This window comes from Schistocerca gregaria, chromosome 4, assembly GCF_023897955.1.
Source record: "Schistocerca gregaria isolate iqSchGreg1 chromosome 4, iqSchGreg1.2, whole genome shotgun sequence".
NCBI classification, from domain to species: Eukaryota; Metazoa; Arthropoda; class Insecta; order Orthoptera; family Acrididae; genus Schistocerca; species Schistocerca gregaria.
The window spans coordinates 317,856,568-317,874,329 of NC_064923.1; the positions used below are offsets into that span (position 1 = coordinate 317,856,568).

Below are 17,762 nucleotides of genomic sequence, written 5' to 3' on the forward strand. Positions count from 1 at the left end.
CAGTTGAGACCAACTATCGGAGCCTTATTTTTTTTTTCAAATGGGGCGTCAAATGAATCGCACAGGTATGATGGTAACGAATGAATTAAAACATTGACGCCGGGGTGAAATTTCTAAGGGAATTTGCCGGTTTAGGCAGTGTAGGTCTTATTCAGTGGCTGTACAACTCATTGTGAACCTTGACCTCTTCCATTAATTCTCAACCAGTCTTCACGATCCAATGCTTGAGTTTCCCATTCCCCAGCACTGTATTCTGAAGGTTTCCCATGACTCCATTATCCGTTTAGTTCTCGGTCGACCCCGTAATATCTGATTCGATGGATTTCTATCTAACATCATTCTAGCTACTCCCGGGTCACTCGTCAGTGCCGTGTGCCCCTCCCATCACAATATGGGGCTTTCACTGTTCTCCTAATACATGGATCTTTATATACAATGTACAGTGGACAACTGTATTTACACGTTCATCTTCCTCTTTCACAGATTAGGGCAACGATTGTTCGAAGTAGCCCACGGGCTTGCCGCAGTGGTAACATCGGTTCCCGTCAGATCAGGCTAACCTCTTCTTCCCTTAGACCTTTTCCACTTCAGGCGTTGGTCCCTACCACACATACTACCCCCAAAAACCTATCAAACCTAAAAACAAAATCAAAGCAAATGGCACCGCCACTTTCACCCTAAAAGCTAACTACGGCGACTGTTTGTCACCACTTCAGGCTCTGCATCCGCAAAAAAAATTAAACACGCCTCTGATCGTTTTGTAAAAAGAAAAGGATAAAGGAACGAGTACAATATTTTTATTATATTTAATTTAATTTTGTGATATGTTCTGTTTCCCTTTTTTAAATATTCTTCTTCCGGGATTGTCCACAGGAGCCAGACGGTTGGATGACCAGGTTGTAAACTCGTTCAGCGAGGGTGAAACACCCTAAAAGTACCGTTGATGTCTCTCATCAATCTCTTGTCACACCCGGTACACCCCAATGGTCTGGAGGGCACGTAAACAAGTAATTCGCAAAGAGCGAACCATACGACGCCTTGCGCCGTAAAATTGTGTAATTGTTCGTTAAATAGTGCCAAAAACCTAACAACCCTGTAACGCTCTCACTAAAAAAGTATCACAATGCCATACCCTTAACACACACTGTGGCATCGTGACGAGTATTATTTATTGCCAAATTATAGACCTGTTACCTGATGTTTTAAAACAGGTCGATACGTCTTACAACTTTCGTTTTCTATCTTTTGCGATTTTATTTTCTTTCGTTTTATCTAGAACATTTACAAAGAATAATACATTTCAACATAACAATTTAAGGTTGAAATATAAATAAAATTTGGTTGTTTTTTTAAGAAGAATATAAAAGAGAGGATAGATGAGAGATCTGTTAGTACCATCACCGTTTTTGACTGACGATGAATATCTCGGATTGGTTTCTTCGAGCCGTTGACCGCCATGCACATGCACACATGGTTATTAGTGGAGAAATAGTATTGCTAATCCTATTTATTACTAATCCTATGTATTAAGTTTAGGTGCGCATCCATGTACAGCATTTGGTGATTTCTTGGCTAGATAGCCAGCCCCTTACGCTTATTTTCTGTCACATCTCGTCTTCCTTCTCCTATTCCTCCTCATTGTCACAGTTTTTGCTTTCACTGTGGGTTTTGCTGTCCACCCTCTGGAGACTGTTGTTACGTTGCACATAGACATGTCTGTTATGTCGTGTCTTCATGTACTCTTAATGCGTTGTTTTTGAAATACTGTTTGTCAATAGGTTTAATTGTGCCCATTGTTCTTCGTCTCTTATTGCTGTGTATATATCTAAGTCTGTTTCTGTGTAGTCGAAGTGTAGTATATGTCTATCGTTCGCGTATTGCCCGCAGAAAAAAGACAGTACGTTCTGGGCCACCTTCTTCCCCTCTTGTGCATGTCGGTGTCTGCCTCAGACTCACGCGCTTAAGAAATGTACCATACCACCACTGGGATAGATGTTTCATTCCCAACCGTTTCCTTGTCTCACAGAGGAAGTCGTGCAGTTTGCGTCCCTTATCACTTACGTCCCATTCATCTTGCCATGTATCCAAACACCAACTTTTAAAGTGACTTATCGTCTCTATCGGCACACCAGTAATTGCACGTACCTTATCTAGTATTGCCATCTTTAAGCAGCACCTTGTAGCTCTGTATTTGATCGTGATATCTATGCGGCATATTCCGAGCACCACACACAGTGCACCACTGAGGTGGTTCCAAGGCTCCAGATGGCCTATGTGGACACTTACCTGCCCCCCCTTCAGACCGATGCTTTGTTGGTGACCGGGTTCAGTCTATGTGCCCACGTGCTATCTGCGAAGCGGAGTGCTGATTCTAAGAGCGCACAGTGGTATGTCTGTATTTGATCTGTACTGTGTTGAATTTAGCCTCACCAGTTTATGTAACTTTTTTCTGCTTTATCTGTCGTTAGTTTTGTGTGTTCGTGCAAATTCAATTTTTCATCTATGTGTACTACAAGATAGCGCATAACGTGTGCTCGTTCGATGTTTGTGTCCCCAATTTTAACAGAAGGATCCCTTTTGAGTGATCCTTTCAGTAATGTGTATGTTATTTCGTTTTCGGCTATCCTGAGTTTATTGTTGTGACACTATTGTGTAATTGTTTGTAGTATACCACTTTCTCTTCTAACTGTTGTTTGCATTGGCTACAACTAGTAGGTCATCTGCAAAGGCGACAATTCCCTCTAACCTGTCATCCCGATCCAGAAGTTGTAAGAGGATGGGTTCAATTGTGTCCCAGAAGATGGGGCCGTAGACCGACCTTGAGGACAGCCTTCGGTAATTCTTTTTATTATTTTCCGGCTGTCCATCTGCCATTCGACCACACCGTCTGTACAGTAGTCCAGCAAACTATTGTACATTGACTGCGGTAACTACAGATGTCTTAACCTCTGAAATATTGCGGGCCACCAGAGATTATCGAATGCCCCGGCAATGTCAATCATTATTGCCATGACGTATTTCTGTGTTCTAGTATAAACTATGTATAGGGCCTGATTGACGGCATCATCTATTGATCTACCAGTTTTGAAGCCTAATTGGTGTTGGCTCATACCCCTGAGAGCTCTGTGTGTTTGCAAGCGCTTACATAGTAGCTTCTAAATATTTCCTAGGGTGTTTATTAGGCATATTGGCCTGTCAGTCTTCGGATCTGAAGGATCCCTGTCCGCTGTTTATTTAATAATGGCTGCTTTGCAGGTTTTCCGTACTGTAGGTACCCTGCCCAGCCGTAAGGTATTGTTCAGTAACGTCGTTAGGAACGGTAATGATCTGCGGTGCTAGTTTTTTCCGTGTTTCCGAGTGGATACCATCTGGTCCAGGTGCATTCTTGTTTTTGAGCTCTGAGATTGCTAGCGCAACCTCTTCTTGCGCAAAAGGACAGGTGACAGTTGCAGTGTTGTGTGGTGTGTGTTGGCTTTCTCTTAGTGTTGTATGATATTGGGCGTCTATATCGCCGGCCGGTGTGGCCGTGCGGCTCTAGGTGCTTCAGTCTGGAACCGCGTGGCCGCTACAGTCGCAGGTTCGAATTCTGCCTCGGTCATGGATGTGTGTGATGTCCTTAGGTTAGTTAGGTTTAAGTAGTTCTAAGTTCTAGGGGACTGATGACCGCAGATGTTAAGTCCCATAGTGCTCTGAGCCATTTGAACCATTTTGATTTTTTTGCGTCTGTATCGATGACGTCGTCAGGGAGCAGTTTATAGAGCAAAAACTCCGCTGTATTACTCCATCCCCTCGCCATCGTGCCGTCATATGCCTTACCATACTTAGAACTAATTGGGTTTTTATCTTCTCTGTCAGTATTTTGTACGATTCCCCCCATATATTCTTCTCTGTTTGTGTTGTTATAAATGGTTCTTGTCTACGCGTGTTGTATAGGGTCTGTCTGTATAGGTCTTGTGCATGCCTAAAGTCTTATGTGTCTGTCCCTATCTACTACCGCCCTTTGACATAATTTTCGTTTGCGTCTGGCATCTTGTTTGAGTCTCGTGAGTTCGTTGGCCTATGGTACTGGTGAGCGTTTTGTATTCCCTGCTGTCGGAATTGATGTGTTCTGTGCATGTTGTATTACCTGTGTTAGCTTGTGTGCTCTACAATCGATGCCTCCATTGATGCTTTCTAGATCATGTTGTTGGGTAATTTCCGGTAATTTGTTCCAGTCTGTGTTGTGCAACAAAAAGTGTCTGGTGAGAGATTTGGTCGTTGTGTGAGATAGTGTGTATGTTCTGACATTGTGATCACTACTGGTTGTGGTGTCGTGTACAGTCGAGTCTGTTATGTATGCCATTGCTGCATTATTTGCTAGCGTAAAGTTGATATTACTGCTCGTACCATCGAACCCTGTATATGTTGATATAGGTCCTTCCGTGTGACGAGTAGCATGTAGTAAGTGACGTTGGGATGGATCAGTTCGGGGGGTCTACGGACTGAGGCGTCCGTCTGAGCAACAATGCCAATAAGCGCCGTGTGAGGAGGCAGCAGCCATATCGCAAACGAAACGGTGCATGCCTGTGTCGGCACCGGCGTATATGGGGCAGAAAGGGTCCTCGGCAAGATGTATAGTGCTATAAACGTTATCGGGTGGGGAATTTTTCAGCGTTATCACATACCACAGCGCCTTTACTGCGGTGAGAAGGAAAGGCGATTGTATGTTACTATACACCCGCTTCCAGCCAATCACATTAGCAGGCAGTGTCCGTTGAGACTAGCGGTAGAAGTCCTTGCTTCTAGGAGCACGCGTGGTCGTAGGACATCCGACAGATACCTCATGTCGACCAGATAGGTGCGAATGTGACAAAGTGCTGGCGCGGAAATGTCCAACAGGAATCGGTGGCTGGAGGGAGTGGGACGCCACCTCCTCAATCAGCGTACCAATGAGGGTGCCCTTGCCCGAAGTACGTAGGCGATGCATCGTCAGCAGGAAGATAGCGCGCGCCATATTGTGCATGTTTATCATTCCAATACTGCCTATATGCGTGGGTAACGTTAGTGTCTCGTAACGCGTCTTGAACACCATACCACCGCTGCCGAAATGACATAAGGCTGTCTGAAGCTTCGCAGCTACCGTACGGCCTTTGGAAGAAAGTGTGTGTAGTGATTAAATTTCGGATTGAGGTAGACATTGACAAAAGGTATCCGCACGATCAAGTCAAGTGTTTGAAAGGTATAGAGACGTACTTGCTTGCGGATCACATTAAGTAGTATGCTGGTGTACGCTGCATGTCTCCGGATGGCCACTCCCAAACGTTTCATCGCCGGGACCTTGGTAATGGGCACTGGGACACTCATATTCAGTCCTCTGCCCACATCCATGTAGTGCAACTACCGCAGGTTGATTACCTCCCGGCCATCTCGTCGTACCCCTAAAGCCACACAATCGCCATACATACAGGGTGGTCAGAAATTCCCGTTACAAACTTCTAGAACATGTCTAGGGCAGTGAGTACAGAACATTTTGAATAGGAACCCATGTCCGGAATCGTATCGTTTGCGTTCTACGACAGTTTCAATTCAAATGTGTACCTCGTCAACGTCTGCTTAGGGTGAGAGAAACGGCTGAGTTTCCTGTCCTGGTATGCAACAGGGTAGACACGATGACGTGTACTACGTCAAACGATCCCCGGATGTCAATTATTTTCCGCTTTGCTGTGAGACGGAGTCAATACCTGTGCATCACCGATAGAGGAAACATGGCGCAGTATACGTTTGCGGAATACACAGACATGCTCCTTGTGTATGGCGAAGCTGGAGGTAACGGAAGAGAAGCTAGTCGGCTGTATCACAAACGTTTTCCACACTGTCACACTCCATCGCACAAACTGTTTGCTCAAGTTACACAACGGCTACGAGAAACGGGTGCCTTCACCGTGAGGAGGCAGGACTGTGGTGCTCCACGGCGACGCCGCACTCCCGAATTTGAAGGAGGTGTACTGCGTCGCACTGAAGATAACCCGTCAAAGAGTTCGCGAACAATTGCGCGTGCAACGGCTGTTAGTTACACTACCGTCTTGGACGTCCTCAATGAGCAACAATTACATCCGTACCAATTACAAATGGTACACGCTGTGTGCCCAGCAGACTTTCCACAACGTGTCACTTTCTGCATATGGTTCCTGCAACGTTACATCGACGCGCCCCTGTTTCCACGTCGACTTCTCTTCACAGATGAATGTAGGTTCACAAGGGACTGTGTTCTGAATGCTCGAAATAGCCATGTCTGGGCGGACGAAAACCCTCGTGCCACGCATGTTCAGGGAGTTAAAGACAGATTTGGAATTAACGTGTGGGCAGGTATTCTGGACGGTCATGTGATTGGACCATACCTCCTCCCATCCAAGCTCACGGGTCCCGCATACTTAGTCTTCATACGACACGTAATGGACCCGTTCTTGGAAGCTGTGCAATTGAATGTCCCTCAGGAAACATGGTTTCATCATTATGGACAACCACCTCACTTTTCACTGGCTACCTGGAGACATATCAACAGCGGTATGATGCAAAATGGATAAGCCGCGGTGGTCCAGCCGCGTGGCCGCCACGATTGCCGGATTTAAACCCTATGGACTACCCCTTGTGGGGTCGTATGAAGAGCCTAATTTATGAGACACCTTTAGAGACAGAGGAGGATCTGCTGGCACGCATTCTGGCCGCTGCACAACACATTGAAGAGACACCAAGTGGGATGGAGAGAGTGTACCAGAACATGCTTCGGAGGTACAGTGTGTGAAACAACGTTGGTGGTCGCCACATCGAGCCGCTGTTGTAATGCACCGGTACGCTGCGGCTGATTCCGTAGATGCTGGGTTCTTGCTGTCGACTAATGTAAACCATAAGGTGTAAGTTGTAATGCAAATGCGTAAGTAATAACGTAACAAGTCAGTATTCTTTCGAAATGGATTGCAACAATTGTACTGGGTCACGCCAAAGTACATTCCTCACGTGGGTGTGGATGAGATGATATGCATTGGAACTGTCGTAGAACGGAAACGATGCGTTTCCGGACATAGGTCCCTGTTCAAAATGTTATGTACTCACTACCATGTCCTACAAGTTTGTAACGGGAATTTCTGACCACCCTGTATATCTTCTGCCGACCTCGCCATGAAGAAAACTTCGTCCGCGTAGACACAGAATTTGAAATCCAAATTGTGGACGTGAATACACTCGAAAGACCGCCGTAGACCGTGAAATGCAGGCTCAAGGGTGAAGACTGACACACACACAGAGAGAGAGAGAGAGAGAGAGAGAGAGAGAGAGAGAGAGAGAGAGGGCGCAGCCTTGTAGCGCTGAACTCTCATTAGTGAACGGTAGCTAGCTGTAGCCATCCTTGAATTAAACGGACAACACCACCTGCCGATATGGGAGACAGGATTATCTTCTATAAGAGACCCTACAAGAAATAGTGCTCAACTCGCTCAAATGCGTGGTCCAGATCAACTGCCACGAGAGCGCCTTCTAAGCGGCATACCGACATGAGCGCCACGCACATCTCTATAAGAGCTTAACGCCCTGTGTATATTACTGCTAACTCCTACGCATGCTCAGTGGCATCATCTTTGATAGTAGCAAGGAGGTAGGCACGACGTCTGCGGGCGAACAGCTTGTAATCCGAATTCACTAATGTCAAAGGCCGGAGTTTTGCGGTCTGCAACCCCCCCCCCCCCCCCTCCCCGGTTGGTTTTGGCAGAGTGATGATCATTGCCTCCAAACAGTAGGGGGAGGGGGACGAAAGTCAGGATCCAGGAGTTCGGAGCACATCTGCCGCCAAACTTTCCTCGTCAGGTGAGAAAAGGTGTTACAAAATTCAAGCGGAAGACAGTCAGCTCCATGGGATTTTTTTCTCGTGACCGGCGACAGGGCCATGCATTTCTTCCCACGTGACGGCCTGCAAGAATTTGGCGTCGCTTAGCGCTCTCCTCGTAGGTGGCAGGTCCTCAGTGTCATTGTCAGACCGTTGACTTGCTAGATAGGTAGTTCAGTAATAACCTGTGAGGACACGGGAGATGGTGGTGTGTGTCTCAGCTCGTTGCCCTTCCGCCGAAATAAATGCTTGATGATGAGGCACCTCTTACGATATATATGTATATATATGTATGGTTTATAACGTGATTGCGATGCACGCAAATAGGGTTCGTGTGACCCGTTACGTATACAGTGACTACTGTTTACAGGTGTGGTTCAAGAACCGGCGGGCGAAATGCAGGCAGCAGTTGCAGCAACAGCAGCAGCAACAACAACAACAGCAGCAGCACCAGCAGCAGCCGCCGTCCAGCCTGGCGTCAAAGTCGCAGACCCGCTCCGCCCCCGGTGCCGTGTCTGCCGTCACCCCCAAGATGAAGACGGCAGCCTCCAAGAGCACGCCGCCGCCCCCCACGGCCGCCGCCCTGGCCAACAGCTCCCCCAAGTGCAAGGTCAGTACTTCCACAGACAACGTCATCGGTACATCGTATCAGCCATCTGCCTCTAACAGTATTGTTCATACCTTGGAGATACCACTGACGGACAGTCTTCCCCAACTGTTCACCAGTCGCATTCTTGTATCTGAGCAAACGTCCACTGCAAATCTTACTTTCTTCAATGTTGTATATCGAAGCACAATTGATAAATTAAAACACACACACACACACACACACACACACACACACACACACACACACACACACCGCATTGGCCACTTTGGAGCACTATAGGCGGTTAAATGGTACCAGGCCGTCATTCGACCCTCCACAACCGACTTAAGTCATGACAGTGAAGGGGTGTGTGTGTGGGGGGGGGGGGGGGGGGCGGGCGCCATTGGTTCTGTGGAATCAGCACAGTAAGACGGATAGACTTACAGACGTGACAGACTGACTGAAAGGAGCTATCGCGTTTGGACCTGCGAGTGAGCACACTGTGAATGAAGAGCCTGATTTGTTGATCATCAGTTTCCGAGATAAAGCTGCGAAAAGAATATCGTGCAGTAGATATTAGGAGTTGGGGGACTCGTAAAAGGCCATTGCTCTCAGCGGCATGTAGTGCTGGACGTCTTCAACGGGCCAAATACACAGTAACTTGACAGTAGCTATGACAGAGGCTGACTGAAGGCGTGTAGTATGGGCCAGTGAGTCGAAATCCCGCCTCTCTTCAAACGATGCAAGACAGAAAGCGCACTGCTGATCCGAAGAGGTGGTTAACTCGCAGCGTGTGGAGAATATAGATCAGGTCAGTGATGGTTCTGTGACGTCTTGTGTGTGGTTTTGGTACCATGACCTAGGCTACCGCAAACATGGCGCAGGATGATTATTTCAAGGTCTGTAGCCTACGGCTGTTACTGTATCATTTTCACCTACATTCGAGCAGCCAATAGTTCTGTTCATTATTATTCCTGTTTTTTGTTTGTGGATCTAGGACTTGGTGTTTACCTTTCTGTCTTGGATCCCTCAACTTTCTGCGCTTTTCCAGTCCTGTATGCACCTATGAGCCGTGTCAGATTTGTTGTCAGCACCGCACGAATCCTTAGCCTGTTAATGGAGCTTTCACATGGCTGTGAGATCCTCTAGTGGTGGCGAGGAGATAAGCTGTTCTTAGTTGGCGAGAAATAGGAAAGCAGCCACTGTTAAACAGAGCTTGCAATCTGTTTTGCTAAATGGCCAGTCGATCCCAGTTGCAGTCTGCGTTTCTAACGTCTTCCAGGGGTCACAAAACTTTGTTTTTCAGTTTTTGATATAATCATCGACTGATTTAGAAAATTAACATGCTGTCGTAATCTACTTATGAAGAGGTATAATCTAACGTTAAAAGTTTAACATAATAAAACCTGTGTCTTGAGGTAACGCACACAGACTATACTCATCCATTATTTGATTAAAAAAAAAAAGAACTTAGCGGCTTCCAATAAGTGTTACCCATATTTTCAACCATTTCCTAACATTTTCTTACTGAAATCCCCTCCACTAAATGATGAAAGGGAAAAAAGTTTATTGCTTCCTACATTTTCACTGTCTATGCAAGCAAACCTCCGCGTCAGGTTTGAGGTTTTTATTACTTCTTTACTAGCAACGCTATTCGCAGCTCATTTTGCAGACAGTATCCACATATACTGATGACAACTTGCAAAATTATGTCATTGCCTGACACATAGTTAAGGGGATATGAGTGATAAACATTGCGCTGAGTGGAAAAACTAGTTTTTCGTGGAAGTGAGAGCACTATATTCACCCAGGGTTTGATAATCAAAGCACGTAGTGATTCCAACCAACTTGAAACATAATTTCATGCCTTTTGTCAACCTCTTCCCGCTTACATCCCTACAAAACAATTTTGTTTTCACTTTTTCGGTAATCTACAAATGAATAATCCGAAAATAATAAAACGAACATAATTACAAGTGCGTTTCATCACCAATAAAGGTTTTATATGATTAATTTAAAATATTTAACACATTTAACACATTAATTCATTTGTTAAGTAATCACACTTTTGAACCCATTTTATGGCCGGCTTTTGTGGCCGAGCGGTTCTAGGCGCTACAGTCTGGAGCCGCGAGACAGTTACGGTCGCAGGTTCGAATCCTGCCTTGGGCATGGATGTGTGTGATGTCCTTAGGTGAGTTAGGTTTAAGTAGTTCTAAGTTCTAGGGGACTGATGACCTCAGCAGTTAAGTCCCATAGTGCTCAGAGCCATATGAACCATTTTTGAACCCGTTTTATACAAAGTTTCGCTTCTTTAAAGAAGGGGAGAGTTAGTGGTTTCCTTGAATTCCTTGCTATTTTCTAGTAGCTTAGTTAACAATTCACCTTGTTCTCCGAACATGAACTGCTAATTTGGAAAGTGGTACATGAAAAAATGTGAACACTTTTACTTGTTTTTTTACCTCAATTATTTGTCGCCCCCTCCCATTCTTCCCCTTCTCTCCCTTCTTCCCCTCCCTACTTTTCTCTTGTCCCTCAACTCCCCTCCCCTCCTCTCACCCCTCTCCCTAACCTCTTACCCCCTCTGTTCATACCCTTACCCTTACCCTTACCCAAAATCTCTAACCCCACCCCACCCCTCCCCTTCCCCTATCCATCGTTCTTCCTGTCCCTCCTTCTCTTTTACCCTCACCCCTCCCCTTTTCCCATACCAGTCCCACCGCCATCCCCCAATGAATACGTGGTATTCGCATAAATTTCTCATCGAAAGCTTGGATGTTAATATAGGAATGATGTCGTAGGACTTATGGTGTTGTGACTGTCGGCAGGTGGAGCCCGGAACGACGTCGTTCCCGGCGCTGCCGCTGGCGCTCCCCCAGCCGCAGCCGCAGCCCCAGCAGCCGCAGCCGCAACGGGCGGGCTCTGCCAGCGCGGCTTCGGTGTCTTCAGTGCTGACGACGCCCAGCCCGCCCGTGACGCCCGGCTCGGGCTACCAGCACGACGCCGCCCCCAGCACGGCCGCCCCCGGCGCTGCCGCCGCCGCCGCGGCCGCCGCCTCCTCGGCCACGGCCTACAACGGCTTCTGCTGGGGCACGCCCGCCTCCACGTCCTCGGCGCACTGCTACTCGCAGACGTACTCGCCCTACTACGGCAACATGGGCGTCGACTACTTCCCGCCGTCAGCAGGCCACCACCAGTCCAACTACACTTCCGCCCACCACGGCCACAACCACGTCATGGCGCACAGCTACCACCATCACCACCACCAGATGGGGTCGTACGCCGGCGCCCACCACCAGGCCTTCAACACCGCCAGGCACCCGGACTGCTCGCTCGACTACCAGATCACTCCGGACAAGTACCAGATGGTCTAACGCTCGTCTCGCATCTCTGGTCTTGATGTGTGTCGAGCCTAAGTGTGTCTGACGTCGCACTCGTGAGTTCATCGGGTGGCAGTAGGCGTTCTGTGTGATCTTAGGCTTTCCCGGTTTACCCCTACCCGCGGGTGCCATCTTATAAATGCTGCAGTACTTCCGGAATCTGGGAAGTAGTCACGCACAGGCAGTGCTGATGACAAAAATGTTTTCCTGTGGAGGAAGGCGATAGGATAGATTGCCGAAACACTTCATTATCTGGTCAATGCCACTGGGTTAATACACGAGAGCAGTTCTAACAGATTTCGTTCTGGGAGCGTCCTACAGAACGTCTGTGGGATAATGCAAAGGACACAAACCAAATACCGATTTACCACAAATTTCTAGAAATGGATTACACCGTGTCGATAGCTTCCATTAACACGCAATGGAATCTCCACACGTTTTTCACCCGTGCAAAAGTGCTCTGCAGGACTCAGACGCACAGGTTATAAGCCCCAGAGAAACTGTGCTCGGACATTGTCTTAACCCGGCAGTCGGCAACTAGAACGAAATGTCGAGGCGCCACTGACAGATTTAAATCCCACGCTTCTTCGTGTGGTAGATTTCCCTTTTGTTACCAGAGCTGATGCCTGGACTGTACCATATTAACGTAATTTATTCTGGAGTGAATTGTGTGTTCTGTTTTTTAAGCAACTGAAGAGCTTTTTATATCGACAAAAACGTACCAACGTTTGCTGTGATGTTTTCGACGCGTGCGAGCGTTATGTTAAGAAAAAATGACTCCTTGTCTCACTGACGAGAAATTAGGTACGAAATAAACCTACCAGCTACGAGAAGAAATTTTAGAATGCAGCAAGTCTGTTCACTATAACGGTTAAATTCCGCTGAAATTTCATGGATTTCGCCGTCTATCAAAGGACCACCCCAGACCTGTGATGTGTTAGCCTTCTGGAAGATCTGCATTAAATACAGTTCTAAGAGACTGTGACTCTTGGCAGCTTCAGTGCCTTTTGTACTATAGGAAGCGCAACTCGCTCTATCTCCAGCAACTTTTACTTTGTGCGTTTGGTGAGCTGATTTTCCAGCCAGCAGTGGTCTCCGTGTTTCAAAAAAGGAAGAAATAATGGGGAAGAGGTGTCGGTACTGAAGGGCAGTGGAAAACGTAGAGAAACCTGCAGTGCACCCTGCCTATCGTGGACTGGCCACCATTCAACTCACCACCAATTGCATTAAGATTCTCAAAATTCGAAATTAATTACTTTCGATTTACTTCTGATTATCGCTTAGACAAACTCAAAAGTGCAGTCTTTAATTACTTCATTTCATGTTATTAATACTGTCACCTTCTTAACGCTGTTTAATTATTTTCAGAAACTTTCTTACTACCTCGCAATGTCTTTATCTTCTAATGGTTGTCTTTGTAAACAAATTTAATAATTCTCATTGTACAAAATCGTACATGTAATTGTAGAATTTTCCAAAAAAAGGACGCTAATGTAAAAATTATAGTGATGTGTTGTTGTGGCTTGTATTTTAATATATTTTGTCTTAAATTAAATAATATGATTAAGTTACTTTAAATTCAAATTGAAAAAGCACAAATTAAATGAATCGCTGTAAATCTTTTCTTTTCTCAGTATTCATTAGTACGTGCTGTATTTGCACAGCATTTCCTTTACAAAAATAATCATATTAAAAATTTACGAATTAATTTGTTTGGTGTGAGTATATGTCACATATCACGTCTTCGTGTTTTTACAACCAGCACTCGTGTGTGTGTGTGTGTGTGTGTGTGTGTGTGTGTGTGTGTGTGTGTGTGTGTGTGTGTGTGTGTGTCAGCTGGCTGTAGCATATTGGAGTGGAAGTAATCCCAGACATAAGACAGAGGACATATTGTAATGTTCTGAGTGACAGAGCAGAACTCAAATTAAGAATGGAATGTTATACATGATGAATATCCCTAGGAAAGTAAAATTTTCACGACAATGTTTGCAGAATTTAGTTTTACACTCGACCATACACTCATACTGTATCATAAATTTTTTCGCCCTGTAAAAATTGTTAACAAGCAGACACTGAAATATTATTGTCACTGCCACCATCAACAAATAGAGCTACACAACCAGAGGCACACACATGTGGCGTGAAGTAAGAGCATCACTCAGGTTACTCAGTTTCTAATTACCTAGTTTCATGCACTTTACACCCTACACCAAGTACTTTTCAAAAGACTAAGTCGGCTTCTTGTGACATCATGAAACGATTTATCACAATCGTGTAAATATGATCAAGGCGGCAAGTACATTGACCTGGAATCTCCTACTTCCGAACTGTTACAGGCAACCACAATTTGCGAATGGGATGTACAGGGTGTAATGAGTAGATATTGCTACTGGTGACTGAGGGCGATATACTGAACAGCATTACATCAGTATTTCTGCCACTTGCAGAATAATAATAATTGTTGTATTTCAAGTCATATGTTTTTGGGTTGGTTAGTACCTCCAAGTACATGTGGAAAGAGCAAGCCATTGGCGCTCATTTTCCCCTGAGCAGCAGGTCAGGCGTTGAAATGTGGACACATGGCAGCCAACCTGTTTGTCTATACTACTGGGTGTAGTTCACTTGAAGATGCAGATACCATCATGCAGGAGACATCAGGTCGTAAAGTTTGTAGCGTGTTTGTGGGAAGACTTTTTGATGCACAGAAACATGCACGCAACACACTGATGTGTGTATATATTAAGGTATCACAAATAAAAATATCTGCACTTATACCCATTACACTCTGAGGTTGAGTACCGTGGTGGCTTGGTCTCTGTAAAAATAGGCAAGACGATAAATGATAGACCCTCACAATAAACCTCTGTACATGAAATATTTAAACTTTGTCCTTTCTTGGTTCAAATGGTTCTGAGCACTATGGGGCTTAACTTCTGAGGTCATCAGTCCCCTAGAACTTAGAACTACTTAAACCCAACTAACCTAAGGACATCACACACATCCATGCCCGAGGCAGGATTCGAACCTGCGACCGTATTGGTCGCGCAGCTCCAGACTGTAGCGCCTAGAACCGCTCGGCTATAGTGGAGCGGGGCGGGGCGGGGACAATCAACAGGAGTTTCATACCCAGCATTCTTTGTTTTGCTGTTTTATAGCTCAACAGTAAGCCATAATTTCCGCATTTTTTTGTTAGTTCGGATTTTTTACGATGTGCCGTTCCACGCTCAATATAGCAGTTCTAATAAAGCTAACATGGTAACCTGGTGCCGGCCACGGTGGTCTAGCGGTTCAGGCGCTCAGTCCGGAACCGCGCGACTGCTACGGTCGCAGGTTCGAATCCTGCCTCGGGCATGGATGTGTGTGATGTCCTTAGGTTAGTTAGGTTTAATTAGTTCTACGTTCTAGGGGACTGATGGCCACAGATGTTAAGTCCCATAGTGCTCAGAACCATTTGAACCATTTGGTAACCGGGCGATTTCAATTCCTGTAAGCCCTCATTCTACGCAGACGAATAGCTATGTAGATCAGCAATATTTGTTACATTTCGAAATTAAAATTTTAACACTCAAAAGCTAATTAGCAGCGGTTTTAATCCTTAAACGTATTTCTGGATGTCAGATCACTGTCCTTCTACTGCCCTATGAAATATAGGTGGCAATAAATTTGGTCTCTTTCGTTTCATTTAAGGGAAATAAGGATATATCAAACAGATGTCGTCCCACGAAAGATTCGTCTTATAAACTAATAGACATAGTGACACACATCTTTCGAAATGAGTCGAACTGCATGAGCTGTTTTTCATCGCTTCCCCTCCCCTCCATTTGCAGATATGCAGAGTAGTTACACCTACACACGTCTCGCAACAAGATAGTAGTTTAAAATGTGTTCTCTTACAATTCATGACTTCTGTAAAATGGTACACGCGAAGCAACTATGAAAATACATGATAATCCTCAAACCTCATGATGGAAGTTGCTCGTAAACGAGATATTTAAGAAACATCTATGTACGAGAACGATCCCCAGAAATGTAAGTGGAAAATGTTAAGCTGTTCTCACCTCTTGAGTCAAGAAGCAAATCATCAGTAACAGCTGAGTGAATACCGCACAAGTCAGCTTGTTCACTTAAATGCCAATACGTATTTAGGCCTATCTCGTTCATACCATTCAGTATAAGATTAAAATTAGATGGGATTTAGCTCAAAGATTGTTTGGCACTTACTGCTTCCTCCTTTCAAATATGCGAAAACAATGAGGAACGTGGATCGATTCCACATTAAACCCTAGGTCGTCCTAAAATTAACTGTCTGTCAGACGTCAATTTGGAGGAAAGCAAGGGAATAATTATTATTTCTAACACGGCTACGCGTAGAAACCTACTATGGTGGTCGAACCACCTTTCAGGTTTAGGAAAGCTTCATTTATGCATTAACTCATGGTTGAAAAATGCATGATTTTTTACAGGAGAATGGAAAAACTGGTAGAAGCTGAAATGTAGGAATACTGGAGATAATACTGACCCTACGAATTTATCGTGGAAGATATATTGAAGAAAGACAGACCTACATCAGTAACAATGTTGACCGTATCCTACTCTAATTTCGAAGGTAGTAGCGGTAAAATACAGGTATCAAAAGGTTATTTACAACTTCTAAAGCAAACAGGTTACAGCTATACGTGTCGGAGGACATGAAAAGGAAACTGTGGTTGAGAAAAGTGCGAGAGAGAGGTTGCAGGCCATCGCCGATGTTGTTCAATCTATACACTGACCAAGCAATAATGGAAACCAGGCATAAATTTGGAAAAGTAATTAAAATACAGGAAGAAGAAATAGAAACTTTCGATGATTGCTGAAGACATAGTTCTGTCAGAGACAGCAAAGGACTTTCCAAACAGCACCTGAACGGAATAGGTATTGTCCTGAAAATAAATTATCAGATGAACATTGACGAAAAATAAAACAAGGATAATGGTATGTAGTCAGTTTAAATCAGGTGATGCTAAGGGAAGGAAATGGAATACTAGATACAATGATGACATTTGCTATTTGGGCAGCAAAATATCGATGGCTAAAGTAGAGAGGATGCGAAATGCAGACTGTGACTATCAAGAAAAGCATTACTGAAAAAGAGAAATTTGTAAAAATCTAAAATAATTTAAGTGTTAGGAAGTCTTTCTTGAAGACATTTGTCCGAAGTGGTGCCTCATATGGAAGTGAAACGTGGACGTCAAGCATTTCACACAAGAAGAAAATAGTTTTTAGATTTTGTGTACAAAATAATGCTGAAGATTAGATGAGTTGATCGTTTAACTAATGGGGAGTACTGACTGGAACTGGGGACAAAAATTATTGCACACCTCGACTAAATGAAAGGATATATTGATAGGGGACATAATGAGACATCAAGAAACAGTGACTTTGATAATGGAGCGAACTCTTTGGGGGAAAAAGACTGAGATGAAGATCTAGGCATGAATACGATAAGTACGCTCTAATGGATGTGGGTAGCAGCAGCTATTCGGAGATGAAGAGACTGGTGGGGCGAGTCGAATCAAGCCAGTCTTCGGAGTGGAGACGACGACGACGACGACGACAACAAAAAATGTATTAACGAATAGAGTTGGTGAATTATATCTTAAAGGGGACTGATGTTAAGTCCCATAGTGCTCAGAGCCAATTATAACTTAAAGAATACACTATACTCTTCTAAGAGAGAGGTGGAAATCTATCATTTCTGACAGCGTCGATCGAAACATATCAGCCGAACTGATTTGCTAGAACCCTCAATTTTTTTTATAAGGCTGCTATTTTTACTTACAGCACCAAAACTGTCAGTACGTTTCATTCATATATAATGACTTTTTTTCCCCCAATTCCACTTCTGTAATATATTACAAAGGTAGAGTGACATTAACTTATGAGACAGGTGTTTAGGTGC

At 44.8% G+C, this 17,762-nt stretch overlaps 1 protein-coding gene across 16 annotated transcripts in view; it reads left to right on the top strand.

Moving 5' to 3' along the window:
• LOC126266996 (homeobox protein OTX1-like) overlaps nt 1–13,804 on the top strand; it is a 698,303-nt gene extending 684,499 nt beyond the window's left edge. For 11 of the 16 annotated variants that reach the window (XM_049971752.1, XM_049971738.1, XM_049971746.1 and 8 more), the window contains 2 exons: nt 8,226–8,465; nt 11,273–13,523. In XM_049971752.1, the coding sequence (XP_049827709.1) occupies nt 8,226–8,465; nt 11,273–11,818 (786 nt within the window). In that variant the 3' untranslated portion in view covers nt 11,819–13,523. Of the gene's footprint in view, nt 1–8,225; nt 8,466–11,272 lie in introns of all 16 variants that reach the window. The other 5 variants (XM_049971741.1, XM_049971742.1, XM_049971743.1 and 2 more) reach the window with 3 other exon arrangements.
• Nucleotides 13,805–17,762: the final 3,958 nt, after the last annotated feature.